The sequence below is a fragment of the Tetrao urogallus genome (genome assembly GCF_951394365.1).
Source record: "Tetrao urogallus genome assembly, chromosome: 26".
NCBI classification, from domain to species: Eukaryota; Metazoa; Chordata; class Aves; order Galliformes; family Phasianidae; genus Tetrao; species Tetrao urogallus.
This window is the reverse complement of record NC_136839.1, coordinates 1,445,284-1,471,711: the sequence shown is the minus strand read 5'-3', so window position 1 is coordinate 1,471,711 and position 26,428 is coordinate 1,445,284. Positions and strand designations below refer to the sequence as shown.

General features: G+C 57.6%; 3 protein-coding genes across 5 annotated transcripts; 1 reads left to right on the top strand and 2 right to left on the bottom strand.

The window, feature by feature from the left end:
* Positions 1-1,780: 1,780 nt before the first annotated feature.
* On the bottom strand, positions 1,781-4,369 carry SNX11 (sorting nexin 11; the record flags this gene model as incomplete). Its single annotated transcript, XM_079547124.1, has 6 exons — positions 1,781-1,922; positions 3,113-3,325; positions 3,513-3,611; positions 3,885-3,985; positions 4,083-4,169; positions 4,349-4,369. 6 exons carry the CDS (start codon positions 4,367-4,369, stop codon positions 1,781-1,783), a joined length of 663 nt encoding a protein of 220 aa, XP_079403250.1.
* A 7,353-nt stretch (positions 4,370-11,722) lies between these two features.
* On the top strand, positions 11,723-14,109 carry CBX1 (chromobox 1; the record flags this gene model as incomplete). The annotated part of the gene is made up of 4 exons (XM_079547123.1): positions 11,723-11,862; positions 12,360-12,537; positions 13,245-13,339; positions 13,965-14,109. The coding sequence occupies 4 exons, from the start codon at positions 11,723-11,725 to the stop codon at positions 14,107-14,109; spliced, it is 558 nt and encodes a 185-aa protein (XP_079403249.1).
* A 5,437-nt stretch (positions 14,110-19,546) lies between these two features.
* Positions 19,547-25,845, bottom strand: NFE2L1 (NFE2 like bZIP transcription factor 1; the record flags this gene model as incomplete). 3 transcript variants are annotated; one of them, XM_079546972.1, is made up of 5 exons in its annotated part: positions 19,547-20,884; positions 21,271-21,432; positions 21,764-21,853; positions 22,065-22,280; positions 25,336-25,845. In XM_079546972.1, the coding sequence occupies 5 exons, from the start codon at positions 25,843-25,845 to the stop codon at positions 19,547-19,549; spliced, it is 2,316 nt and encodes a 771-aa protein (XP_079403098.1). The 3 variants fall into 3 exon arrangements, with proteins under 3 accessions (XP_079403098.1, XP_079403099.1, XP_079403100.1); XM_079546973.1 differs by having other exon boundaries at positions 22,065-22,247; XM_079546974.1 differs by lacking the exon at positions 21,764-21,853.
* Between the last annotated feature and the right edge of the window lie 583 nt (positions 25,846-26,428).

Below are 26,428 nucleotides of genomic sequence, written 5' to 3'. Positions count from 1 at the left end.
CACCGGGGCGGCTATTTCCCCCCCCCCCCCCCCCCCCCCCCCTCCCCTCCACGGTTCTGCCTCCGAATGAGTCACTGTTTTCCCGACAGCTTTGCAGAGTCGATCAACACCACTAAAAATAATTTCCGCCTGGTTCTGACAAGCAGCCAACACCGGGGCAGCAGCTGCACCCCCCAGGGGGAAGGATGGGCACCCTGCAGGAGGACCGAGCTCTGCTTGCAGGGCTGCTGGATCTCCATCACTTACAAAGGGAAGCCCTAGGGCTGGCCAGCTCCTGGCAGGGCATGGAGAGAGGGATGCCCGGAGCAGGGCTGCAGCACCAGGCTGAGTGTCGTGCTCAGGTTTTGCAGCCCTGGCCGAAGGAGCGATGCCTGCAGGATGCTGTGCTGTCTATGGCCACAGCTGGCCTCGCAGCTGAGCCATTTGGAGCTGCACGCTCATCAGCAGACATGAATATGTATGAAGGGGGGCAGCCAATGGCACCAGCAGCTGCCAGCCTTCACCATGAACTACTCCTGACATTTCGGCTGCGACACGACGGGTTTCCAACCCTCCCTCCTCTGCAAACCCAAACCTCTGTGTGAGGACAACCACCCCAAGCCCCGCAGATCTGACAGCACGACCCTCCCTCCTGCTTTCTGCTTTGTGGACCCTCTCACCTCTCCCTCCCAGTGAGCTGCACCAGCAGGAGCAGCCCTATAGAGAAAGGTGCAATCAGCAGCTCTGTTCCCTCCAGCCATCTATCTCCAATTAGCTTGGCCTCGGCCCTGCTTGGCTCCCTCCACCCACACAGCAAGGACAGACATCACCAGCAAGCAGCAAGCCTCTTCTACTTTGTTTTTATTTCAAGTCAGAGCACGTCGGCTCTGCCTCTACCAGTGCTCAGGGTATAGGAAAAGGTGCAGGAGAGCACAGGGGAGCAGCAGCAAAAGTAACCAGGGCCCAAGCGTTGCCAGACACCCACTGCAAGGCAGCTGCATGCTGCGTCGCTCTGAGCTCCCTCCCTCCTGGCTGTGAGTCCCCCGTTCTCCTCCCCTGTTGCTCCCACGTTCCCCCACTGTGCAATCAACGTGTGGAAAAGGTTTGTTCTGCTGCAGAATCCCATCTGGAAGGGGTGGCTGCACAAACAGGCAGGGGAGATAAACTGTTCCCTCATTCCTGGGTGGGTTTTGTCTCTATTTGTCCCAGCTGCATGCAGCTCGTGGGGCAAATGCTGCCAGCAGGACCCAGGTGTGGGCAGAGCATCTGCAGCCTGCTGTGGGTTCCGTGCAGATGAGACCACCAGGAGCTGCACAGAGCTGCTGCCACTGGGGAAATGCAGCCTCCACGCAGAGTCCCCTGACCCAAAGGGATCTGCTGGGCAGCAGCCAGCTCCCCACTCCCAGTCTGAGGCTGCACACATCACAGCCAGCACATCCCACCCTGCCCAGGGCCAGGAATGTACCAATAACACTGTGCACTGTGACCTAACCAAGCCCTGCTACCACTCCAATTGGAGAGCAAAGGGCCACGGGAATAAGAAACACAGGTTTCACTAACCACTAGATCTCTTCTCCAAAGAGAAGAGCTACACAAACACGCTGCCTGGGACATCAAGGACAGTTGAGAGTCATCAGGGAGAGAGCACACGAGCCCCGGACACCACAGAGCCAAGGACAAAGCCGTGTTCCCAGCACATCCCCAGTCCTGCCAGCCAGGCCTCCCACTGGCTCAGCCAGCAGCAGCTCCTCCAGAGAGGGCTGCAGGTCCTGGGGAAGGCAGGCGAGGTCGCTCAAACCATTTACTGCTTCTCCTGCTGTCCACCCAAGGGCTCTGCTGGTTCATCAGGGCTGTCCGAGTGCGCGTCATCCATGCCAAAGTCGCTCCAGTGCGGGAGGGTCTCCAGGCAGCTCAGCCCCTGTGAGGCCCCCAGGCTGGCACAGCTGAAAAGAGAGAGCAGTCAGAGCACTGGCAGCACTGCAGCGGCTGCTTGTGGTTGTACACGAGGGCAGCACCATCAGTGAGAGGCAGAAGGTGCTGGCAGCAGCAAGGAAAACACAGCCCAACACCTGCATACCTACCCTGCTAGCTCGGGCTGCTGTGCTCTCCCAAACCCTATCCTTCAAGCACAAAGAGCTCTGTTTTCAACACGGCTGGGGTCTAGAAACATCTTTCTTTCCATTCATTGAAAACCAAGCTGAAAAAGCACTTGCAGAAGTGGTACAGAAGGCCAGACACGGCCTCCTGCACAGCAGGCTCAAGGAGCACAGGGATGCGGAGCTTCACTGCCAGGGAAGCTGGACCTGCAGGACTTGATGCAGAGGTGACAAATGCAGGATGCTTTCCTCTCCTACCACAGCAGCTGTCTCCCCAGGTACAGAAAACCCTCGACTGGCAGCAAGGTGGCAGCCCTCCTTACCTGATGCCTGGCTAATTCCCACACACACAGCCAGCGCTCTGCTGCTGCGGTGGGCGTGAGACGTGCCTTGCACACTGCAAGGGCTGGGAGAAGATGCACATAAAACCTGTGTTCTGAAAGGCTCAAAGGTTCCTCACTGCACAGAGATTAAGAAAGGAATGCATCCAAAGATCTCTGTAAATCTCAGCTTAAGTTTTTCTGGGAGACACAAGCTCTCCTCTGCTAAGCCTTGGCTATGGCCAGAACAGGTCACCCTTCCCAGGCAGCCTGAAGGGCAGCACAGGAGACACTGGCAACAGCCTGTGACATCCATCTCTGCTCATCTGGTCCCTGGAATCCTGCCCGCTTGTTTGCAGGGCTATGGAACACATGCTCAGCTTTATTCCTTTAAATGACTGCAACAAAGATGTGACAGGCAACTCAAAAAGCCACTCAGGAGTCCCTGGAAAGGCTGGCAGCTCGTCTCATTTCATAGTAGGAATTGTTTCCTAAAAGTGAAACTCCACTGCACAGACACCAGCCATTTCTAAGCAGCATTCCTACAGCTGCAAGCACAGGCAAGGGGAGGTGTGGGCAGCAGGGCACCACCTGGCTCAGGGTGCTGCTGGTACCAGGTCTGCTCAAGCCAGCACAAAGCAGCTCTGAGCACAGCAAGAGAGCTGGGCTCTGCCCCACTGTGGTGCCCCTGGATCAGCCTTTCCCTGCCTGCATTACCTGCCATGCACACCTCCTCCCGGCAGCAGCGTAGGGCGGCTCTCCTCCTCCTGCACCCAGCCACAGTTGGACATGGCATAGTGCAGGATGGCTTCTGTCACTGTCTGCGAGCCTTGGCCTTGCACGCATGCCTCTATCTCAGGCACGGAGAGCTGGCTCTGCAGGAAGAGGTGCAGCCGGCTGTCGGAGAGGAGGACAACATTCTGCACAACCCTGTGCGAAAAGAGAAGGGGCTGAGGCAAGTCTGCAGGAGCACAGAACGCTCAGCCCTGCCCAGGCAGCTCACATTGCCAGGGTGACCCCCCCAGCAGATCCACTGCCACCTCACAAACAGCATCTTCCAGGCGCTGCATCCTCCCTCTCACGGCCTCTCAGAGGTGTGTGCAAGAGCTTCACTCACTTTTCCAGGAACTGCTGCAGCCCCTGCCTCCTCTTCTCAATGAATTCATCTGTGCTCCCCACAAAGAAGGTGGATTTCCCAGGCAGCTCTGGGACAGGCCTGCAGGAAGAGAGCAAAGGCAGCAGCTCAGGGTCTGATTGCCCAGCACTGGAGCAAGAAGATGTGGGGCACCATGATAGCAGCAGCTGGCCCCCTGCTTTGTGCAGAGCCAGACCTCACGAGTGCCAGTATCCCGCATCTACGTCTGGAGAAAGCCACCCCTCTGCCTTTTTTATCCACATCTGCTCCGAGAGCACATAAGATACCCAGAGCAATGGAAGTGTGGTGTCTGGCTGCAGGTGGGGGAAAGCAGGGAGCTCAGGGCACGCTTACACCAAGCCAGCATTCTTCTGGAGCTGCCGCCTCAGCCACACGAATTCGCGGTACCGGCGTCGCACACATGAGGTCTTGGCTGTAAAGGCCTTGCTGTTGGTCTGCACAAAACAAACAAACAAACCACAGATGTGATCCTCCCAACTGAGGGGCAACGAGGCAGGTGAGCTCTGCTGTTTCCCAGCAGCCACAACTTACATGGAGGAAGATTTTGTAATCCACATAGGAGTTCCAGGAGCCTTCGTTCTGCACCCGAGGGTCCTGGACGCGCACTGTGGTCAGCTCCTGGGCACAAACACTGCCTGAGCACAGGGCAGAACCTCCCACTCTCATCCCCACCCACCCCCCAGCTCTGCCCCCTGCCCAGTGTTCAGCACCTCTCTCCCCTCCATGCAGCACTCAGGGCTCCAGCATTGCCAAACCCCAGCCAGGAGCAGATAAAACCACATCAGGAGGAGTCTTACCTCCTCTCGGCTCTCCAACATCCTAGAGCCAGAGTCCAGAAGGAAACATCTGCACAGAGGACAAAGGACACGGTAGGAAGAGATGGAGCACTCAATCAGGATTCCCCACGTTCTCCCCACACCCCCAGAAGTTCACATTTCTGTCTCACCCAGCAGCTCCTCTCCAGCCCCCAGTCTTAGCACAGCTGATCCAATCCAGTAAGCCACCGTGAAATAAAGAGGATGCATCCAACTCCAGCAGCCCCCAGGGCAAAGAGCAAAGCAGCATTAACCTCCCACAGGCCCCACATGGGCCACACAGCCCATCATGCTGCTGCTGGGGGATGCTGGAGGCTGCTCCATGACCAGAACTGGGACATGCAGCATCTCTTCTCCTTGTAGCTCCATAGGAGAAAAGGATGGAAGAGCCCAGCCCCTCCCCACACTGCATGGCAGTTCTGCACTGAAACACCAGTGCTGCCTGTTCAGGTGGTAAGGAAAGAACCCCGCTTTGATCACAGCTTCCTCCTCTCACCAGCCTCCCCCTGCTGCCTGCCCAGCACAAGCAAAGCAGCCACCTCCCAGCCAGCATCCTCCCGCTGCCAGATGAGCCTGCTCCTCTCCCTGAGATCAGCCCAGTTCCTGCTGCTGCCCCAGCACGTCTCCCATTAGCACCAGACACAGACAACGCCGCTCCTCTCAGCTCTTTCACAATTCAACTGAATAAGCAGCAAACTCCAGACCACGATTTCCCCCTCTGGTTGGACGTCGTGCCTGCAATTGCAACCGCTCGCCCTCACTGCCCTCCCTGCTCTGCTCCCACCCTCCCCAGCACCCCACGGTGCCCTCATTTCTCCTGCTGAGTTTTGCCATGAGCTGCTGCCTCCTCCACCACATCCCTGGGGCACTGCTAGGCCCCCAGCTGATTTGCTGCCCCACTGCATTCTCCTGCAGTAATCCCTGTTTTGCAATGATAGCACAGACACGATGCCAGCGCCGCGAGCAAGAGAGAGGACAGACAGTCCCCACACTCCATAACAGCACAAACCAACCCATCCAAGCGTCCCTTCCTGGTCTGGACCACACAGAGCAGGAGAGCTCATCAGGGGGAGCTAGCAGACCAAACGTGTCCTGGTTTCACCTCTCCTGTTTGTTGTGCAAGGCATTTGGAGCCCCTGGGATGAACCTGAGGCTGAGGACACAGCCCTGGCTCCTGAGGGACGCGGAGCAGAGAGGCACAGCAACCCTTCACCTGTTCCCAGTTCCTGGAGCTTTGCCTTTTAGGCCACGGGAGCTGCCAAGTGCTGGGTAGCATTGCGAGCTCAGCCCTTATTTATCCGCTGGGTTGTGAAGCAAAGCTCTTCTGAAGGCTGAGCTAATTTTAGCCAGGACAAGGGGAGGGGTGAGCCACGATCCACGCTTCAAAAATCTGGCTCCACTGGTTTGCAAGATTTCACTCGTCTGATCCAATGCAGAGAGCACAGAAGGTGTGAATGGACAGCAGAGAAGAGCTGAGGGCACAGAGCAGGAGCTCCAGGCCCAGTGCAGGCAGACCTGGGGTATCTCACAGTGACAGCTCTCACTATGGCTGGGTCAGGCTGCTGCTGCTGCTGCTGCTGCCGCCGTTTCCAGTTTGAGCTGTAAGGGGGAGAGTGAGGGGAACCTGCCAAAAAAATCCCACAGCATTTCAGTGCATGCAATCCTCCCCCTGGGCACTGAGGGCAGAAAACGTGCTACCAGTCACCCTGCTGGGCTCAGCAATGGGCGCTCAGCTCTCCAGGCAGCTGCGATCCCACTGCTTCCAGGGCAAAAACGGGGAGAGGAGAACAGAGTAAAAACAGTCCTCACGGAATAGCAGAAAAGAGGGGCTGGGTTGCTCAGCTATAGGAGATTGGAGACCGCAGAGGACAGCTGGGGGCCGTTGCTCCATGGATGGGATGGGCAAAGCTGGGGGGCGACAGGGCTGCCTTGGGAGGGGTCCCTGCAGCCCCACAGGGCCCAGTGCTGCCCGTGGGCAGAGCAGGACCGAGCACAGCCCCAGGCCTGGCACAGCACGAGGCCGCTGCTGCTCGCTCCCATGAGGGAACCCACACGTGTCTCACGGCCACACTTTCACACCGAGCATCAAATAATCTCATTTAAGCTCGATTCAGAGTTAATCGGTCTTCACTCGATAAACCAAAGGGAGAAGGCAGCTTTGGGGGGCAGCTTTAAGCAGTTATGCCAAATCCTCTTTCGGGGCTTTTGCATAAGATCCGAATTAAGGGCTCTCAGGGGGAGCCGCTGTTACCCCCACTGCACCCCGGGGGTCGCGATCCGGGGCTGCGGGGCACCGGCACGAACTCGGAGGCCTCTCCCTCTCAAGGCCTCAGCCCCAAAAACAAGCCATACAACTTCCCCCCTACCGCGCCGGGCTCCCCATACAGAGCTCAGCGTCCCAGTTACACCCAGATCCGCCCCTCCCTCTTTCAGGACCCCCCTCACCTCCTCACGCAGGACGCGGCCCCTTTAAACCGCACGGCGGCGCGGCAGCCTTATACCGCGAGCTGCACTTCCTCTTCCGGCCGGCGCGGTGCATGTTGGGTGCTGTAGTTCGCGCCGACGTCAGCGAGGGCCTACACCTCCCACGATGCCTCGCGGCAACTCCCGTATCTAACGGCGGCGGACTGCATCTCCCATAGTGCACCGCGGTGGGTGCGGGTCGCGGCGCATGCGCGGCGCGGCGCGGCGGGCACTGGGGCTGGCCGGGCTCTTTTGTTCGACGGAGGCAGACGGAGCGCGCCAGGCCCGCGGCGCCGGCCCCTGCCCGCCCGTAGGCCGCTTCCCTTCGGTAACCGTTGGCGGGGCTGTGCAAGGTGCGCGGGGCCGGGCCGCGGTTACCGTTGCGGCGTTGGGGTGAGGGGTTGCGGTGATTGAGGTGGGGGGGGGGAACCGAGCGAGGCGGGGCCGCGCGGGGACAAAGCGGGGCCTGAACGGAACGGAGCGGGGTGGGCGGCAACGGGTGTGGAGATTTAAGGGGGGGGGGCGGTGTGGAGGAGCCGCGTTCGGAGCGTGGGGGGGGGGGGTTGGGCTGTGGAGAGCAAAGATGTGGGGCCAGAGGGGGTTCGCACCCCCATGGGAGGATGAAGAGGAGGAGGTGGACCCGGACCCGCTGCGGTTGGGGCGGGCGTTGAGTTTTCAAACGCGTTGTTTGCGTGAAGCTGAAAGAACGAAAAGCGGCGGGGTTTTGTGGCGGGAAGCGGCGCCTCCCGGAGCGTTCGGGCACTGCGAAGATCCTGTGTTGCTTTAAGAGACGGGCGGCAGGTGGGGGTGGGAATCGAGGCGGTGTTTGCTGTGAACACCTGGGGTCCGTGCGGTGATCGATACGATTGGAAAAGAGCCCCCAGATCCCAACCGTGCTGCTCAGCGCGGCCATCAGTGCCACATCCCCGCCGTGCTGCAGCTCCTCCAGGCGTGGGGACGCTCCCACCTCCGTGGGCTGTCTGTGCCTCGCTGCTTTTGCTGAGAAGTTGTTGTTCCCGGTACCCAACGGCAGCCTGAAGCCATCAGCTCCCATCCTAAAACCGAAGATATTGCGGTAATGCTTTCCTCCCTTTGCATAAAGAGGAGAGGAGGAACGCGGCCCTGTGTTCCCACCCTCCGATTTTGGCCCCCGGGGTTCTGTCTGCCTTTGCCAACTAAACCGTGGAATCCCTGTCTATGGGATGGGGTTTGTAGCTCAAGTTCCCTTATGATATCCCAGCTGTGTGTGTTTTTCTCTTAAATCCAGAGATAACGTTCTCTCCTGGATTGTGAACTTAACTGGAAATGATGTGGCCGAGCTCAAAGGCTGTGGCTTTCCTTTAGTTTGATCTCTGCTCGAAGCCTTGAGCTTTGACTCGGACTTTCCGGAGGTGTTTTCTGTTGTGTTCAGGTTCTGGAGTGTGGAAGGTTTCATGTGCTGCTTCCCACTTCATCAGGACGGTGCCTGCTGCCTTTCCCTGACACATGCAGAATAAACTTGGAGTGTTTGTAAGTCCTTACAGAGACGAGAGATCCCGGCCGAGTTTGAGAAAGGCAGAAGGGAGGAAATGTTTAAAGCTTAGAGCTCGTTAAAGCGAAGCTGAACTGCTCATCCTTTAAGGTGCAGCTGTTGGAACTGGGCTGTATTCAGACCCAACCTCTGGGTCTCCACGTTATTTTTCTTGGCTCTCCTTTTGTTAAGCTCCCTACTGAAAAGATGAGCACGAGGCACACTGCAAAGGCAGCAGCTCTCCCTCGGCAGCCTCTCAGCATCAGTTCCATTCCCTACCGCCCCAAGAAGTGCAGTGAGCAGAGTTTTGTGCTGGTCCATGCTGTCAGCCAAGCTCTCATTCCTCCGCCTGCTATTCCTGTCCCTATAAAGCAGGCTTTTGTGCACACCTTCACGCTGGGCCTCTTTTTTCCTGCCCTTTTACTGGGCTTTGAATTCTTTTCGAGTGCCTTAGGTGTGTCGGGTGCTTTTCCTATTAGCTGCAGACCAAGGAGTCATTCTTGCGATCTTTCACTGCTCTGCTTTCCTTTTCACAAAGGATTTCAGCCTTGCCTTGAACGTTAGGTAAGAAGTGGCAAATGAAAACAGAAGGACTTAGTGCAGGATTGCTGGACTCAGGATGGTCCTGTTTTTCAGTGTAGACCAACTTTTTCACGCGTTAAGTGAGGGAAAATTGAAGTTGAACGTAGGAAACGTGTGCTACTTCATGAGACTTTCTTGGGGTGGGATCATCCAGCCCCAAACCCTGCGGCCATGAGCGATGTCCCCACGATTGCTGTCTGTTGCCTCCGCTGCGTTCCCCTCCAACCCCAAACCAAGCCGTGCTCTGTGTGCCTGTGGCTTGTTTTGAATCAAGAAAACAGGCAGGGTTTGAAATGCCCTCATGCAAAGGCTGCAATCTTTGCCGAATCCCTTTGTCGTGTTTCAGCCTCCCTGACTGCAGTGCAGCGAAAGGCCTGCACAGCAGCTCGCCTCTGCAACGCCAGGCTCTGCAGCAGCTGCTGTGCTGGGGCTCAGCATCGCCTGCCTGCTGCAGGCTGCAGATGTGCTGTGCTGCGTGGAGCCCCGGAGCCACCGGGCCTCCTGGGCTCTGCTGCTGGCCTGCTTTTTCTGCAAGTGCTCCTGGCCTCGCATTTGCATCTTCTCTGCCCTTCCTGTAATGATGGAGCTGTGGCACGGCACTGCTTGTGCTGCTCTGTGGCTTTCCTGCTTTCTCCGTTTCTGCCTGTCTCACTCCCAGCTCTGGTTCCTGTGCCTCTTACAGACTGTGGTCCAGGGAACTCGGGCTCCTTAACTCAGCATCCCAAGGTCCTTAAGAACAAGGCGACAACTGCAGCGTTTGTGACTGAGATCCCTTTGGCTGCAGCTGGGAGCAGGGAACCCCAGGATCTCACCCCTGCGGGCCCTTTTCTCCACATACAGGTTGTGCCTCAGTGCGGGGAGGATCCTCCTCCCCGCGGGGGCGAAGGGGAGGAAGGAGCTGCCAGAGGAATTCCAGAGTGAAACTCGAGCCTGGCTTCCTGCAGGCGCTGGCAGCTTCGCCTTGTTGCATTGCACAGCCTTGGGCTCGCCTCCACCCAGCGTCCAGTCAATGCCCAGTGAATATCTGGCTCTGCCTTAGCCTGGGAGCAGGGCAGGGAAAAGCTTTTCTGCTACATGATGTTGTACAGCTTCGTTTCAGCAAGCTGTTCCCAACTTTTACTGCTCCCCTCCCCCAGGAACGGGGCAGGAAATCTGTGTATCCCTGGGGGCTGGGTGTGCTGTGGTATTTAATAAAGGAGCCCTGTGGTAGCCGTGCCCCTGCAGTGGGAATGTCCCTGTCACTGCTCCAGCTGCTGGGCTTTACAGGCTGGGGAACTTCTCATGGCTTCACACAGCACTCAGAGCAGGCTTCATCTCTTCTGATGGATGCTGCAGCTCTGTAAGGCAGCAGAGCAAGCTCTTCCCTTGTCTCCATCTCCAGCCTGCTCTGGTGCTGACCCCTCTCTTTCTGAAACCACCAGGTAAGCGCAAAGCAGCAGAGCCCTGTGCTGAAGGAGGGCTGTTGTTCTGCCTGGCTCGCCAGCAGCTCGGTGCCCATCCTCTGCACAGTGTGTGCTCCGAGCAGCAGCGAGGTCCAAAATCCAAACATTTGAGTGCAGTGCGTGCCAGAAGGAGAAGTGCTGCTTTCTCTGTGCTTTTCCATGCTCCTTGGCTGCCCTTAGGGCCCGTCTGTGAGACAGCAGCACAGACAGGGTGGTCTGGAGCCTCGGCTGGGTCCCTCCTGTCCTCTCTGTTGGGGTTTCTGGTGTCGTTCATGTTGTGGGCTTTGTGGGGCTCCTTTTTGAGCCTTTTCCTTTGAATGGGGCTTTAATGGCAGCTGCTCAACTCGGCAACATCTTGTACAAAGGCAGCTCGCTCAGCTGAGAGCCGAGATTGTTCTTAACTCTGACATCTTCCGTTAGCGTAGATCTGCAGGATTCTTGTTTTGCTGTGTAAACTAACTGGCATAGATTCTTGTCAAGCTGAAATGCGTTGTACAGCGTTCACCTGAGCGGCACAAATAAAGTCTTTGGGCTGCTAATGTTTGACCAGCTCGGCAGTCATCTTGCTTGGCAGAAAAAGCATTTCTTACCGGAACAAAGCAGTTAGGCCAGGAAGGCTCTGGGCAGCTGTTCAGCAAGGTGGGTGGGTGACAATCAGTCCTCATGGAATGCAGAGCCGGGACCAGGAGGTTCAGTCCTGGTGACAGAGCAGTGACAGTGACTCGGTGTTGGTGACCTGGGCTGGCAATGCTCACCACCTCCCGACCCTTTGGGCAGTCTTTGAATCTGAGGACAGCACTCCCATATTCCTTTGTGCAGGGAATGGCCTTGGTTTGGGTCAGAGCATCCTGCAAACCCTGCAGTGCTTCAGATGCTTCCCACCAGCTCTGGGCTTGTGGCTCTGTGGCTGTTTGTGTGCCCTGGAGATAAGGAGAAGAAAAACTTTGGAGCTGGATGAACATCCTAGAGTGCACATACATGAAAACACCGAAGAAAAGAACGTGGGGAGCTCAGGATCAGGGACTGTGACTTTTGTTTAGCTTGGATTAACTGTTTATTAACTTTAAATTAATGTCAGCAGTGTGCTTTCTCCCTCCCGCTGCCGTGTGGATTTGCACATGGTTTCCACAGCTCAGGACGGGGTAGAGCTGAGATGAGTGGAAGGGCTTTGTGTGTTTCCTGCTTTGTAAGTGCCTGCTTCCTCTAAAAGAGCCTTCTGTGCTGGTTACACAGAGGCAAAGCTGGGTACAATGTATACTTCTGCTGCCTTGCAAAGGCAAACCTGTCCTTAACACACGCCTGTGATCTTCTTTCCCCTTTCAGCAGCGTCGCCCGTAAGCTGAAAAACTGGCCAGCACAATGGGAAAAAAACAGAACAAGAAGAAAGTAGAAGAGGTCTTAGAGGAAGAAGAGGAGGAGTATGTGGTGGAGAAGGTCCTGGATCGACGGGTGGTGAAGGGCAAGGTGGAATATCTGCTGAAATGGAAAGGCTTCTCCGAGTAAGTAAGCAAGAGGGAGGCTGACTTTTTACCTGTTCTGATAGTGATGGGTTGAGGGGGCTTTAATCTAAAAGAGGGGAGACTTGGATCAGGCGTGAGACAGAAATGATTTGCTCACAGGGCCTCTCCTTGTCTGCAAAATGGAGCTGACAGGCTCAGGGTGAGGGTAGTGATGGAGAAGGTGGTACTGAGTGTCACCAGCTCTAATTGGAGCTCTGTGAGCGTAGCCGAGGTGAGAAAGTCCTGCTTCTGTCTCACGGATTAACTGTGCAGTGCCATGGTGGTACGTGGGGCTTCCTTCCCTTCAATGGAGTGTGAAGCAAGCAGACAGATGAAAAGAGAAACAACTGCTCTGGCCTCTGGCATCACCGCCCTTATCTGTTTCGTGGGGTGAGGGCACAGAATCCTGCTGCTTCTCTCAGCATCTCCACTTGATCTGGTGTCAGGACTTTCTGTCTGTCTCTGTCTGTAAATTAAACTGCTGGTTTTGATTCCAGTGAAGATAACACATGGGAGCCAGAGGAGAACCTCGACTGCCCAGACCTCATTGCAGAGTTCCTTCAGTCCCAGAAAACTGCACACGAGAGTGAGAAGTCTGAGGGGAGCAAACGCAAAGCAGAGTCTGACACGGAGGACAAAGGGGAGGAGAGCAAACCAAAGAAGAAGAAGGAGGAGGTGAGGCAGCGTGGGCTTTCTGTACTCACCTCCCTAGCTCTGGATATGGCTCAGTGTCCAGCACTGGAGTAGCCGTGCTCTGAAACCTCAGTCAAATGGTTCTGCACAGAGGGGAGACTATTCCAGATGAGCGAGGCACAGCTGGAGAGCTTTTGAAAAGCTGCAGCTTTTTTGGAAGGAGGCGTGAGCTGCTCTCTGAGCCAGGCCTCTACGAGAATCTAGGGCTGCTTCTAGCACTAAACTGAGAGGTCAATCTTTGAACCTAAATAATGTGGAGCCACGGCTTCTCGTGAGCAGCCGCAGGGGTAAAATGGGCTGCAGGGGTTACCTGCTGCCTCCGAGAGAGGGAGCAGGGCAGAGCAGGGAGCCTCCCTCTCAGGATGCTCATGGAAAAAGGACAAGACAGAGGCTCTGCGGTCTGGTTTGCATCCTGGGAGCTGCTGAATCTCGGCCAGCACAAAAGTTTGAGCAGCTGTGCCTCGGAAATCAGATCCTCTGCTTGTGGCTTTGGACTGCCCAGGGGCCCCAGGTCCCCCCCTGGTGTACACCTGAGCTGTCTGCTCAGCGCCTGCTGGCCTCGGTCGTTGCAGTCCAAGCATCTGATGCACAGAGGCTTTCTGAGCAGCCCTCAGTGCGTCTGTGTGGCCTGCAGCAGGGCTGTGACCCTTCACCCTTCGATGCTACAAGTGGAAACTTGTCTCTTGCAGTCGGAGAAACCACGAGGCTTTGCCCGGGGCTTTGAGCCGGAGCGGATCATCGGTGCCACAGATTCCAGCGGGGAGCTCATGTTCCTGATGAAGTGGTGAGTGTGTCTTTGTGTCTGTCATTTCTTCGCTTATTCTGTGCCAGAGAGGGAAGGACCTGCACCTGGGGAGTCCCTGCTACCTGGCACGAAATCTCTCACGATGGCGCTGCTGCCTGAGGTGACCCTCTGCGCTGAGGCTAACGTGGATGTGAAAGAAGCAGGTAGGGCCCTTGGGATTGCGTGGCTCTTAAGATGCCCCCCTGCAGCAGGCGCGAGCTTGGGGAGAGAGAGAGAGGGGTGTGATGTCGTGGCACGGGCCACAGCTGCAGAAGGCCACATCCCAAGGAGAGCCGTGACCCTTTCAGCTCTAGGGAAACAGGGCTTGGTGCTGGTGCAGCTGGGAGCCAAACCAGGCAGGTGAAGGTGCAGGAAGCACTTGCTCTTGCACTGTCTCAGAAGTATGGAGTAGCTGGGGAAGGGCTGCAGTTTTGATGTGGCTGCTGTCCCCACACCTGACAACACAGCCTGCTTTTGAGGGCTCACGTGCTGCTTCTCTCTGCACCAGAGTCGCTCAGGAAGGATTTGCCTGAGGACACCTCAGTTTTCCAGCTCTTCGAATTCTCTCCAGTTCTTCCACCTCCCTCTGCAGCCCCCTAATTTGCTCCTCTGCTCTGGCCTGTAGGAAGAACTCTGACGAGGCCGACCTGGTCCCCGCCAAGGAAGCCAACATCAAGTGCCCCCAGGTGGTCATCTCGTTCTATGAGGAGAGGTTGACATGGCATTCCTACCCCTCAGAGGACGATGACAAGAAAGAGGACAAGAACTAAACCCTGGCACCCGCCCTGGCCAGCCTTTGTATAAAGATCTGAACTGTGGGTTTGAGCGAGAGGGGGAAAACGCAGCTCTGCTCAGTCGGGAGCGTAGAGATGGCTGGAGAAGATGCCCTTTGAAGAGACCAGTATGGTTTCTGTGCCCTGCAGCTGCTCCGCTGCTTTATGCAGCTTCATGCTGTGTACAGATTCAAACCAGCCCGGCTCACTTTGGGGGGGGGTGGGGGGGAGGGAAGGGGGGGGGGGGAGGGAAGGGGGGGGGGGTCTAGGGAAAGGGGAGGGGGGGGGGGGCATGGGATTTCCAGGCTGTTCATTTGGCAGCTTGTGGGAGAGGAAGCAAAGCCCCTTCCATGAAGGACTGTCACTGGTGATGGGTGGGCTGGGGACAAGGAGTGCAGATGGATACTGCTCAATCTTCAAAGACCATCTCAGCAACCCACAGCCTTCTTCCCAATAGTGTTAACTCTGCATTTTTACGGCGTAGCATGCGTGTAGGTTTTTGGTTTTGTTTTGTTGTTTTTTTTTTTTTGTTGTTGTTTTTTTTTTTTTTTTTTAAATGTTTTGTTATCGTTTTGGTTTTCTGTTTTCTGTTGTTGGTTTCATTTTTGTTCTGTTTTGTTTTTCTTTCGCTATTACTGGTTGTATCGGTCTGGGGGTGTTTGGGGGGGGGGGGGGGGGGGGGGGGGGGGGGGGATGGGATGTGGGGCAATTGGTCTTCTTGTTTCATCGGGGAGGGAGGGAGATGAGGTCTGGTGACCGACGTTCCAGATCATTTCCAGGTCTTTTTTAGAACCTGAATTCAGAAAAGGAGGAAAAAAAAAAAAAAAAAAGAAAAAGGAAACAAAAATAAGAGCCCAGTATTGATGCCAGAACTAAGGAGACAGGGAGGCTGACGTGAGCCTGAGACTGTGAATGTCCACATCTTTGGAGCCGAGGTCCTCAAAACCCTCAGAGCAGTTGGTATCGGGGGGGAGGGGGAGGGAGGGTGAGGGGAGACTTGTGATAGGTATTGTCCTGCAGCAGAACTGCCAGCTACTGACACACGCATTGTAGGTGGGAGGGTGGGCTGGGGATGCATCTTAACCCCTTCAAAGCCTTTCTACCTTTTTTTGTTTCTTTCCATCACAAGGTGCTATTTGTCAAAACCGGGGGGGGGGGGAGGGAGACTTGTGACCATTCGTTCCTTTTCCCACCTTAATTTGACTGTCCAGCCAGCAGCACTGGGAACCCCTTCACATTTATCACATGGGAGAGAGAGGAAACCACGAGCAGCACAAAAAAAAAAAAAAAAAATTCCATATTCTCCCATTGCAAGTGATTGTTTTTTAGGAGGCCACACATTGGTGCCAGAGCCAGATGAGTAACCCTGAACCTTCAGAGGGTTTTTTTTTTTTTTTTAAATCCAGTTTATTACAAATAATGACTTATTTCATGTCTGGGATCATGAGCCCCACCAGACTCCTGGCACCTCCTTGTAGGGTGGTATGTATCTAGACTTGCATTGTACAAACCTTTTTTTAAAAGCATGTGTTTAGGTTTCTGTGAAAACGTTGTTGAAATGTAAAGTACGTGTTTGGATTTTAACTTCATACCGAGCTCTGTCCGTTTTTTTTGGTCTCAATAAAATTTTAGATTTATAATGCTGATTTTTTTCTTCTCAACCTTGCTCCTTCCTCCAGCTCTCTGTGCGTGAGCTCGGTGTAGAGCAGTGAGGAGGGGAACTCAGGCCTGGTGGCGCTGAACGAGGTCAGAGCTGCCCGCCGGCTCTCATCTAGGTGTCGACTGGAGCTGTGCAGCAGCCCACGGCTGCGTCTTATTCGTTGTGACTGCAGAAGAGTCGTGGCAGAGAGGTTGGTAGCTAAAGGCCTGAGTCGAGGAGGTTCCTGAGGGCGAGAGGCATAGCTGTGATGTGGGACCTGGGTGATGGAAGGAGATGCTGCGTGAGCTCCTTGGCCAGGACCCGGCTGGCTGCGCTGCGGGTGAGTGCCCTTTCCTGCACTTCTGGTGGGGATGTGAAGCAGACGTTGTCTCTTTGTGTTTATGGACGGGGGTTTTTTTGTGATTTTTAAAGCTCTGCCGCTGATTCTGGTGGCTGAAGATGGAAATGGCGTTGCTTTGTTCTTGGCCTTATGCAAGAGCTTGCAGCCTTCAGGATTGGAGGAAGGGAAAGCTGTGCCCCTCTGCTCGGCCCCCTGGCTCTCAGTGCCACAGCACAGCCCTTGGCTTCACTGAGAGGAGGACGGGGCTTTCTGGCATGCGATTTCCAGCTTCCACGGGGTGCGTGACAGAGCAGGGAGCAGCGCTGAGGTTTTGGGTGGTGTTCAGCTGCTCTGCCAGTGCCTGCAAAACTATGCAGCCCATTGAAATCCGGGCTGTTCGCAGCGCTGTGCTGAAATGTCTTCCCTGTACTGGTAGCCAGCAGCAGCGGCAATTAAACTGGTGTTAATCACTGGAGTTGGAAGGAGGGAACGTCCACTTAATTGAACGTAAGGAGGCTGCAGCTCCTCGGAGAGGCTCTCGGCTGATTGATGGCCACGGGGGGCTGGAAGCTGAGTGCTGCAGGAGTCTGGAGGATGTGGGGCTCCTGATGGGGCACAGCATCACCTCCTGAGGCCCTGAGCCCAGCTCTCTGTGTGCTGGGAGCTGTGCTGGGTCGCGGCGGCGGGTTCAGTGCTCGGGGATGGGGGCAGCCCAGCACTCCTCAAAGCCGGGGCTCTGGCCGAGATCAGAGGCAGGAGGCCCCGCTGGTGGCTAAATGCTTCCTGCCTTGGAAAATGAAAGGTCTGCTCACCACCTGATCTGTGCTGGCAGGCAGCCCACGCTGCTGACAGTGCCAGGATGTGACAGCGATGCACCGAGCGCCGGCCCTGTGCTGCCCCAAAGGCTGGGGGAGAGGCTGCAGGCAGGGATTGCACCGGGAGCGTTGTCAGCTGAAGGCAGAGCAGGGCTGCTGGCTGGGGTAGAGCAAGAATGGGGGGGATGGCAGGAGCCAGGCCATGGAGACCCCTGAAAAGGAGGACAGTGGGGGGGGGGAAGGCGAATGCTTGGAGCTGGTTCCCAGAGCCTAACAGCAGCCTGGGGTGATAAACAGCCCTGGGGCCCAGGAAGAGGCTGGAAAAACCTCATAGTTTATTTTAGTGCCCTGGGCTGAGCTGGGAGCAGGTGGAGCTGCCCTGGCCTCAGTGCCCAGCAAAAGGGAGACGAAGCCATGCCCTCCTGTGATCAGGGGAGGTCAGTCTGCGGAAAATCATAGTGGCCCCATGAAGTTCCCAATAGAAGCAGGACCTCACCTCCCTTTGGGTACAACGCAGTGCTGCTGCTGGGCTCTGCCAAAGGACTGCAGCACCTTGCTGCCCAAGCCTCCTCTGGTTCATGGGCTCAGTTGGTGGTTCCTAATGGATTTGGGAACCCAGCTCTGTACCAACACTGCCCCCACTAGAGGCCAGGTGGGGGAAATGCTGCTGGCAATGATGGGGTGGCTGCTGCTGCCTTTGAGGAACACCCACAGGCTGGGACAGCAGCAGTGCCCGCTCCCCACAGAGCACCACAGAGCTGGGAGCTGTGCCCCACAGCCCCCACAGGGAGGCTCTTCAGTTTCCCAAATGTCTTTCAGCTTCAGAAATGAAATAAAAAAGAAAATACACGAAACCAAGGCCTGTACAGTGAATAAGCCATTTTATTTTTTGTCCTGTGCTCACACAATCTCTCTTCTTTCCCTGACAGGTCACAGATCATTAAAATAAAGTTTCTAAGAGGAAAATAATTTAAAACATACACTCAGGGCTCCATTCCAACCTCCCCAACACCCAACATCTCCATCCCTTGTGCTTCATCTCACGCGTAAGTAAAGCTGCTGGATCTCAGGAGCGCGGTACGGCAGAGCCCTGCGCAAGGCCCGCAGAGGCAGCAGGCAGCCCTCGGCTCTTCCCCACACCTCACCCTGAGATGCAGCTCCTTTCCCCGCAGCCTGTTCACATGCCCACACCAACACCTCCTCCTTGGCAGCCCCCAGCAGCATCACTTTTCCCCCCCACCCCCCCCGGCACCCCCGGGTTCCCTGCAGAGCTGCTGCCCGCACCTCCTCAGCGCCGTCCCCCTCAGTGCTGCACCCTCAGCCCGTATCACATGCACAGGACTGGCTAGGAAAGCCATTTTAAGCTATTCAGTTGCTGGTAAAGTCACTCCCAGCTGTGCTATATTGTAAATACAGCTTCTAGGATCGTCTCCATGGAGGAGACCAACAGTGATCAAGGCACTACCCCCACCCCCCTCCTTAAAACAAAGGAAGTCAGACCAACACCTAGGGACAGAAGAGAATCCTATAATGTGATCACACGGTTACACTGAATCTTTATGGCAAAGAGAACAATTAGCAGCTTTGAACGTTCGGGCTTCTCCCTTTTACTCAACACAAGCACTCTAGACCCTATAGGGAAAACAGGGCGGAAGCCCTAAAAAAAAAAAATTAAAAAATAAAATCAAATCAAATCAAAGCACGGTTAAGAAACAGGAATCCTAACAGCTGTCTAGTTCTATAAGTGACAAGCCCACGGCTCTGCGTGCTGCCCCTGCTGCCGCACAGCCGCCCCGTGGCCCCCAAAGCTTCCTCAGCCAGGCAGGAGGAGAAGACAGCGGCTGCATGCGGGCTGCTGCCCTCCTGCACAGCGGCCCTGCGCGGCAGTGACGGCAGTGACGTGCTCTGTGAGTGTGGTGGGGATGCACAGCGCTCTGCTCCTGTTAACCCTTCCCAGTTCCATCCCCCTGCAGGGCTCCGGCTCCATGCCCTAAAGCAGCACAGCCCTCCCCGAGCTTCCTCACGGAGCCGGAAGGGTTAACGGAAGGCCGCGCCGCTCGTGGCGCCATGCGTGCACTGGTCTGATCTAGAAAGGGATGGTGGCTAATCTGGAATTAAGTCGGGGTTGAATCACACACACTGATGTCAAAACTGGTTCAGGAAAAAAAAAAAAAAAAAAAAGAAAGAAAAAAAAAACGGGAAAAAAAAAAAAAAAACGAAAAAAAAAAAAAAACAACTACCTGAAATCACAGAACTTTGGAAGTTCAGAAAAACGTCTCTCCTATCGCTTGGTTTTTAAGTTCATTTGCTTAAATCTCTTTTCTTATTTAAAGCCAGTTCCTAACAGTAGTTTTTCCGCCTCCGCCGATCTCCCCACCAGTGATGCCAGCTGATTTCCTGCGCTCAAAGGATTCCAGGCTGTGGAAGGTGCTGGGCTCGCCAGTGCACTGTCTGCTCCTCCCCGTCCCTCCCCACAGGGAGCGCTCGGCCGCAGTCCCTCCTGCACAACTGACCGGCAGCAGTCACGATTCAGAAGATATATTGGATAAGAAGGCATGAAAGTTCCTCTAAGCACTTCCAGGCTCAGCCCTTCTCCAGTTCTACCTTGAGCGATTCTCCCACTCCTCCCGCGTGCCTCCCTCACTTCCTGCGGTCCTTCTGTTTCCTCTCCTGCCTCCTGGCCTGCTGGTCAGCCAAGGTGCGAGGTATCAAGATGACGCTGCCGTCGCTGGCGTACTGCAGGGCGTACTGACTGGGGGAGTAGGGCTGGCCGTTCTCATCGCGCAGCCGGCCGAACACCTCCTGGTAGAGGTTCTGCACCTTCTGCTTCATTTGGCGGATGGACTTGAGGAACTCCACCTTCTCCCTGAGCAGTTTGGACTTGTCCCTCTGCAAGTCCTCCACGTCGCGTTCCAGGTTCAGGATGGTGTCCAGCTTCCTCTTGCGGCAGTTCTGGGCAGCCATCTTGTTCTTGCCTCGCCTCCTGATGTCTCGGATGAGGCTCAGCTGCGCCTCGCTCAGCTGGTACTTGGAGAGCAGTTCGTTGAACTCCTCCACGGGCAGGTTGATGATCTTGTCGTTGGTGAAAGGGATCTTCATGGCCCTGGCTCGATGCTCATCCCTGCTCATCTGCTTATCCAGGAACTCGGACGGTTTCTCCTTGCTGCTCTTCTTCCCCACGCTGGGCAGCTTGGGCTCCTCGGGATCCAGGCTCCCCGGTGCCATGTTGTAGGTGTGGTTGTGGCCCACGTGCTCCAGGTAAGGCAAGTAGTGGAGCTGCGCCGGGTCCTGGTAGCTCATGCGGCAGAACTTGCTGTACTCAGGCTGGTACCCAACCGCCCCTTCCGCTTCCTCAAAGTCCACGTTTTCAGAGTCTGAGCTGTAGCCGACAGCTCCTTCCTCCGAAAATGAGGAGGAAGAGGAAGAGGAGGAGGAGGAGGAAGAGGAGGAAGAAGAAGAGGAAGAGGCTTCTGAGCTGCTAAGGGAAGCGGGACTGTGGCCAGAATCCAGAGAAAGACCTGAGTCAGAATCAAACTCCTCTTCCAGCTGCGAGGCCTGCACTGGGTTGAAACCTTCTTCGATGGCCAAATCCATCAAGCTGATCTCATCGAGCATGGCTTCATCCAGAAGGCCGCCCAGCGGGTCGGGCAGCTCGGGGCCCGCCGTCTCATTGACCGTACTGTTCAGCTGCGGGGGGAAGAAGATCCCACTGAAGTTGGTGGAGCTGAAGGTGGTGTTGAGGCCGGTGGAGTTGTCCGGCGCCAGCTGCAGCAGCGCTGAGCTGCCGCCCATGGAGGGGCTTTCAATTTCAGAGCTGAAGAGGGAGAAGTCCTGTGAGCAGCTGCCCAGAGAGGCCTGATGCAGGCTGACATTCTGATTGATGGGAGTGTTTGGGGCGAGGTTGTAGTTAGAAGTCAGCAGGTCTCCGCTCGTGCCGTTGTAAAGGGTTTCAGCGGTCGTGCCGTTCACTTCCATTGCCTGCAAGAGACACGAAGCAGATCAGCAAATCAACCACGTCCAGGCCCTGCCTTTTCACTGCCCTTCACCACCAAAGACAACGGCGTTTCTTGCTCCTGTGGAAGGAGCTGCATCTCCAGTCAGCCCAGCACCACCCGCCAGCTGCGGGAGATTGAAGACGCTGCCAGCAACATCCACACGGGCGCTCAATGTCACCGCACAGGCTGTGGCAAAACCAAAGCTGCTGTGCCAGACCTCCAACCGCCGTTGTCCAGGAGCCGGGCGCTTGGAGCGGCCACCGCACCTCTCTAACCTCAGCTGAGCGACAACGTGCGCCTAGAAGGGCAAACCCCCTTCCCACTGCCACCCCTCCAGCACCAGCAGCTGCCACCCCAGGGCGCTCTGACCTGCATTTCCATGATAGACATGAGGTCCTGCCACTGCTGCTCCAGATCGAAGGGCGACTCGGCCTCTGGGAGGAGAGGAGACAGCAGGCTGCTCTGGATGCCCGCAGGCCGGCTCTCGCTGGGCACAGCTTCGCTTAGGGTGGAGACATCTGCAGCTGGAAACTGAACCACGTGAGGCACAGTCAGTCCCCAGCTGATGAGCCGCGGCCAGGGAGGCAGCCAGCCCCAATGCCCTTCCACCTCCACGCCGGCAATCGCTTCTCCTTTGTTCAGAGCAAAGCGGTTGCAGTTATTCCTCCGCAGTTCGCTATGAACTAATTAGAAGCAAAGCCAGAAGTCTTTAATTAATTGTGACCACCCCACACCCTCCCCCCGCTGCTACTTTCGCAGGCACGATGCCTGGAGCCTCCTTAAACAGCCTAACCCAATTTACTGCCAGCCCTGCGCTCTCGATGAGGGGTACAAGCGCCACCACAACCCCATCCTCGCTCACCTCTGAGTTCTCCCCGAAAGGGAAGGTGGCCTCCAGCAGCCTAAGGCACTCCTCCAGGGACAGGGCCGTCTGATCCTCCACGCCAGGCACCTGATGGGAAACGCAAGCCTCGGGATTAGGAGGGAGGCGATGGAAAAACAAACTCCTACAGCACAGCTTCATTACAGCGCATCCAAAAAAGAGCCAGAGGCCCCACCCAATGCTTCCGAGGTGCTCCCAGCACCGGGTTGGGGCTGGAGGGGGCCCTGAGCCGGCAGTGCAGCTCAGCAGAAGCTGTGCTGGATGCCAGCCGTTCCGTTACCTGCGCAGGGAAGCTCTCCCCGGTCTCGCCATCCACTAGCAGGTTCCTATTGGTGACCTGTCCTCCCGCGCTCCTCCAGCCGTCCCCGCGCTCCCTCCCATCGCTCAGCTCTTTGTCCACTTCGCTCTCTTTCTGCCGGTGGCTGTAGTCAAAAATCTCTCTCCCGGCGCCCAGATCGATGTCCTGTCTCCACAGGATGTCAATCAAATCGATGTCCTGAAAGACACACGCACGCACACGGAATCGCTCAGCACGGGCCCCTCCGGACCCCTCGGCCCACCCCTTTCCCACCGCCTCCCCGCACCATTCCTTCGGCTCCTGCGGGGCGCGGCGGCCGCTGCCCATCGCAGCCCGGGGGGGGCGGCTCTGCGGGAGGGCCGTGCGGACGCGCGCCCCATGGCGGGGGCGGCCCGGTGCAGGCGGCGCAGGGCAGGAGGCGTTCGGGCCAATGTCGCGGCGGTGGCTGCGCCGTGGCCAGCTTGCATCAGCCCGTGGTGCCATCCCGGCCATTTGCATAAGGGGAGGAGTGCGCCGGTTGAGGGGGGGGGGGGTGGGGAAGGCGAGGGAGGGGGGGGAATAAAATAAATAAATAAATTAGAATTAAAAATTAAAAAAAAAATTAAAAAAAAAAAAAAAAATACCCGCATCGGCGCCCACCTGATGCAACCAGAAGCACCGCCACCGGGCGCCCGCAGCCCCGCCCCGCCCGGAGCCCGACCGCACCCGGGGGGAGGGGGGGTGCGAAGCTGCGAAGCGGCCGCCCCCACCCTGGGGACCCCCACGGTGCCGCTCCCCCACCCCACCCCCCCTCCGGGCACAGCCGCCCCCGCCCCGCCGCAGCCCGGCCCTGCAGCACCGCCCTCCCCCACCTCTCTCCCTCCCTCCCTCCCCGGCTCGGTACCTTTCTCATGGCCCCCGCTGCCGCCCGGGCCGCGGCGCCGCGCTCATGGTCCCCGCGGGGGGCGGCGGGGCGGGCAGGCCGGGGAGCGGCGCCGAGCACGCATCGCCGCTTCTCCGCCCCGAGCGGCCACAGGTGCCCGCGGCCCCGCTGCGGCGGCGGCAGCAGCCCCCGCCCGCCCCGCCCCGGTCCCGCCGCCGCCCGCCCGGGCCGGGCTGCGGCGCGCCCCGCCCGCCCCTCCCCCGCCGTTACCTTGGCTGCGGCGCCGCCGGGCCCCGCCCTTCCCCCCGCCCCGCCGGGATGCGGCGCCGCCGGGACCCGCCCCCTTCGCCTCGCCCGACCAATGGGCGGCCGCGCCCCACCGTACGCCCCGCCTCTCGCCCGGGCGGAGGCCTCAGCCAATCCGCGCCGCCTGGGGGCTGCCCTCTCCACCAATCGGCGGCCGCGGGGCCCACCGGCCCGCGCCTTCCTGCAGGGCCGCGCCCCCGCCGTGGCGCAGCGCCGCCGCCCCGCGCCGCGCGCTCCGGTACCGGGCGCTGCCTCCCCCGGCTGCGGCACCGCCTGGGGCCGCCCCCCAACCCCCACCCCTGGGCCTGCCGCAGCCACGAGGCCCCTCCGCCTGCGGTCTTCCTATCAGATCGGCCTATAGGGCGCGGCGGCGGCTCCGGGCCCCGCGCAGGGACGGCTGCTGTGACCTTGGGCCGCTCCACCTTCGTTCGGCTCCGCGCCGACAACGGGAGAACCGCGCCCGGCCCAACCCGGGCCCCTCCTGCCCGGGGCTGACGGTACAGCGGTTGCCCAGCGCGGAGCACGGAGCCCCCACTCCTCACCCCTCCGCCGGGGTCGGCGTCCTGCTCGGCGCCCCCCAGCCCTGCTGCCGCCGGTCCTCGTCCTGGGGCTCGGCCACCACCGGGAGTTGCTGGGGCAAAAGGAGCCCCACCTTCAGCTCAGCGCCCACAGAGCGCGGCGCCAGCTTCTAGAATCGGGAAGGCAGCTTTGCTCCCTGCACAAGGTCGCGTCCTGCCCCAGACGCCTGCAGTGCGTTAAAGCCACGGGGGAGTCGAGCAAAAGCACAAACCCTGAGTTTGCAACCCCGCGGGAGGAAAGCTCCAGCTCTGCAGCCGGCACCGAGCCTGCAGGCGAGCAGGGAGTGAAGGTTCCAGACAAAGACACCAAAAATAAGCAGTTGTGGGCAGCACCATCCCTACAGTCTGTGGGGTTTCCTCACGGTGCCACTGGGGGCTGTGGGGCAGCAGGCAGGGAATGGGGGTGGGAGGTGGGCAGAGCCCAAGTGCTCCAACATGGGGACAGCACGGCCAAGGAGCAGCTGGGAGGGAACGGCCACACACGTGGCCTTACAGGAAGCAAGTCAAAGTCCTCCCTCTTTCCACGCACAGGAATTACCTCTCAGTTATCAGGCCAGGAGCCAGACATGCGAACGTTGGCGCCGCACTGCCAGTTCCTCCCATTGCCTGAGTGACTCCTCCACACTCACACATCCTACAACAGCGCTGCTCAACCGCAGCAAAGCTCGACCCAAAGCGACCACGGCCACCGTCCCTCCTGCCTGCACGTGTTCAACTGCTCTCCTTCCGTGGTTTCCTGCCTCCTGCTGTGCTAAAACCATGTGACAAAGCTCGAGGTGCCCACAGGGGATGGGGAGCAATGGGCTGCATCCCAACCCGGCTCCTGACTGAGTTCAGAACACGAGACAACAGCAGCAACGCTGGGAATGCCCAACAGAGCCAAGCAGCACCAACACCCACGCGTGGCTGGGGAGATATTGAGGCTGAACAGGTCGTGACAAAGAGACCAGCGCCAAAAAGGAAAGGAAAGAAAAAAAAAAAAAAAAAAGAGGAGCTCCTAGCAGGGACCGATTGCATCACAACATCTGAAAGGTTATGCTCAGACAGACAGAAAAAATAAACCACTTTCCAGTTCACCTCTCCCCACCCCTCTCTGATGAAAACCAAGCTATAAACGTCTCAGCTGGATGAACTCCAGAGCCAAGTAACCCAACCACCCCGCTGACACCTGGGATGAGGCTGTTACCCAATGCCTGTTTATTTCCCAGCGTTATTTGACGGGTTTCACAACACAAAGCTTTGTGCACGCGCTGAAACGCCGACCCCAGGCCCCTTCCTCACCTTTCAGTATCACTTTCCAACCAAGAATACAGCAAACAAAAGTGGAAAAGCACCCTGAGCGTACAGCAAGAGTTCAGGAGCACGCTGTGCTTCGGCCCCACGCCATTCCCATGGCCACGTGCTCGTCACACAGCACACACAAAACACCAAACTCACATCAACAGCCAGCAAAGAAGCCAACGTCAGGCCGCCCCCCAAGGCGAGACATAAAGAAGGAGCCGCCTACCTCTTTGGTCAGGTCCCCGTTCACTGGGGCAGCCACAGCTCCCAGGTCCTCCAGCTCTTCCCCAAAGCCCTGCTCAGCCCCGTTCTCCCTCACAGCACCATCAGGACCGTTGCCATCCTGCAGAGCACCGCCGTTTTCGAGGGCGATGCCGGCGCTGGGCTGGGTGCCGGACACGGAGCCGTCGGGGTCACGGTGCACCAACCAGGCACTGACTTCAGTGCTGGGCACTTGAAATCTGTCCAGTGCCCTCACCTGGTTCAGCAGCCTGCGAGCGGTGAAGTAATAGTCCAGGTCTACGCTCTTTGGGTGGATGCCATACCCGTCCAAGGTGTTGCGTAGGTTGTGAAATTGGGTCTGGGTGTACGCAGAGCTCTGGCCAAGAATGATCTCCCGAAGAGGGGGGAGCTGGGAGTTCAGGTAGGTGTCCACGTCCACGCGAACGCCGATCAGGCTGAGCAGGATGGTGAACTGGATGAGGCCTTCCGTGAAGTATTTCTTCAGAGAAAGCATTTCTGGAGGAGAAGAAAAAGAAAACAGGTGGAAGGTTAGGCAAAAAAAAAGCAACACAACAAAACAAAACAACTGACAAGGAGCCAGCAGGTGGATCCAGCTCACAACAGGTCTCTCGGGTCGCTCCTTCCCCTGCCCCACTTTTAAACAAAATAAAGCAACACTTTCAGAGTCGGAGTTACAGCAGAGCGCTGCAATAAAACTTCCCAGTGGAAATCCCTTCGGCTCGGGGATGAATCCAGCTTTCCTTTCCAGCTCCGAACCCTCCGGATCCCACCTCAGCGTCCCCACAGACCCGGGAAATCCATCCCCCCCCCCCCCAACCCCCTTTTCCTCGCTCCCTCCACTTACTGCCCGCGGTGCCCACATGCAGCGCACGGGACGGCCCGTCCCGCTCCCCTACGTTCTCCGCGGAGCTCCGTACGGGGCAGATCCGAAGTTGCCGAGCCGCGTTTCGGGACCTTTCCGGGAGCTGAAACCGAACCGGGGGCGCTGAGGAAACGCGGAAGGCCCCGCCCGGCCGCAGCCCGGTGGGTGCACGGAGCCGCCCCGCCCCGCGCTATTCTTAGGCCGTTGCGTCAAC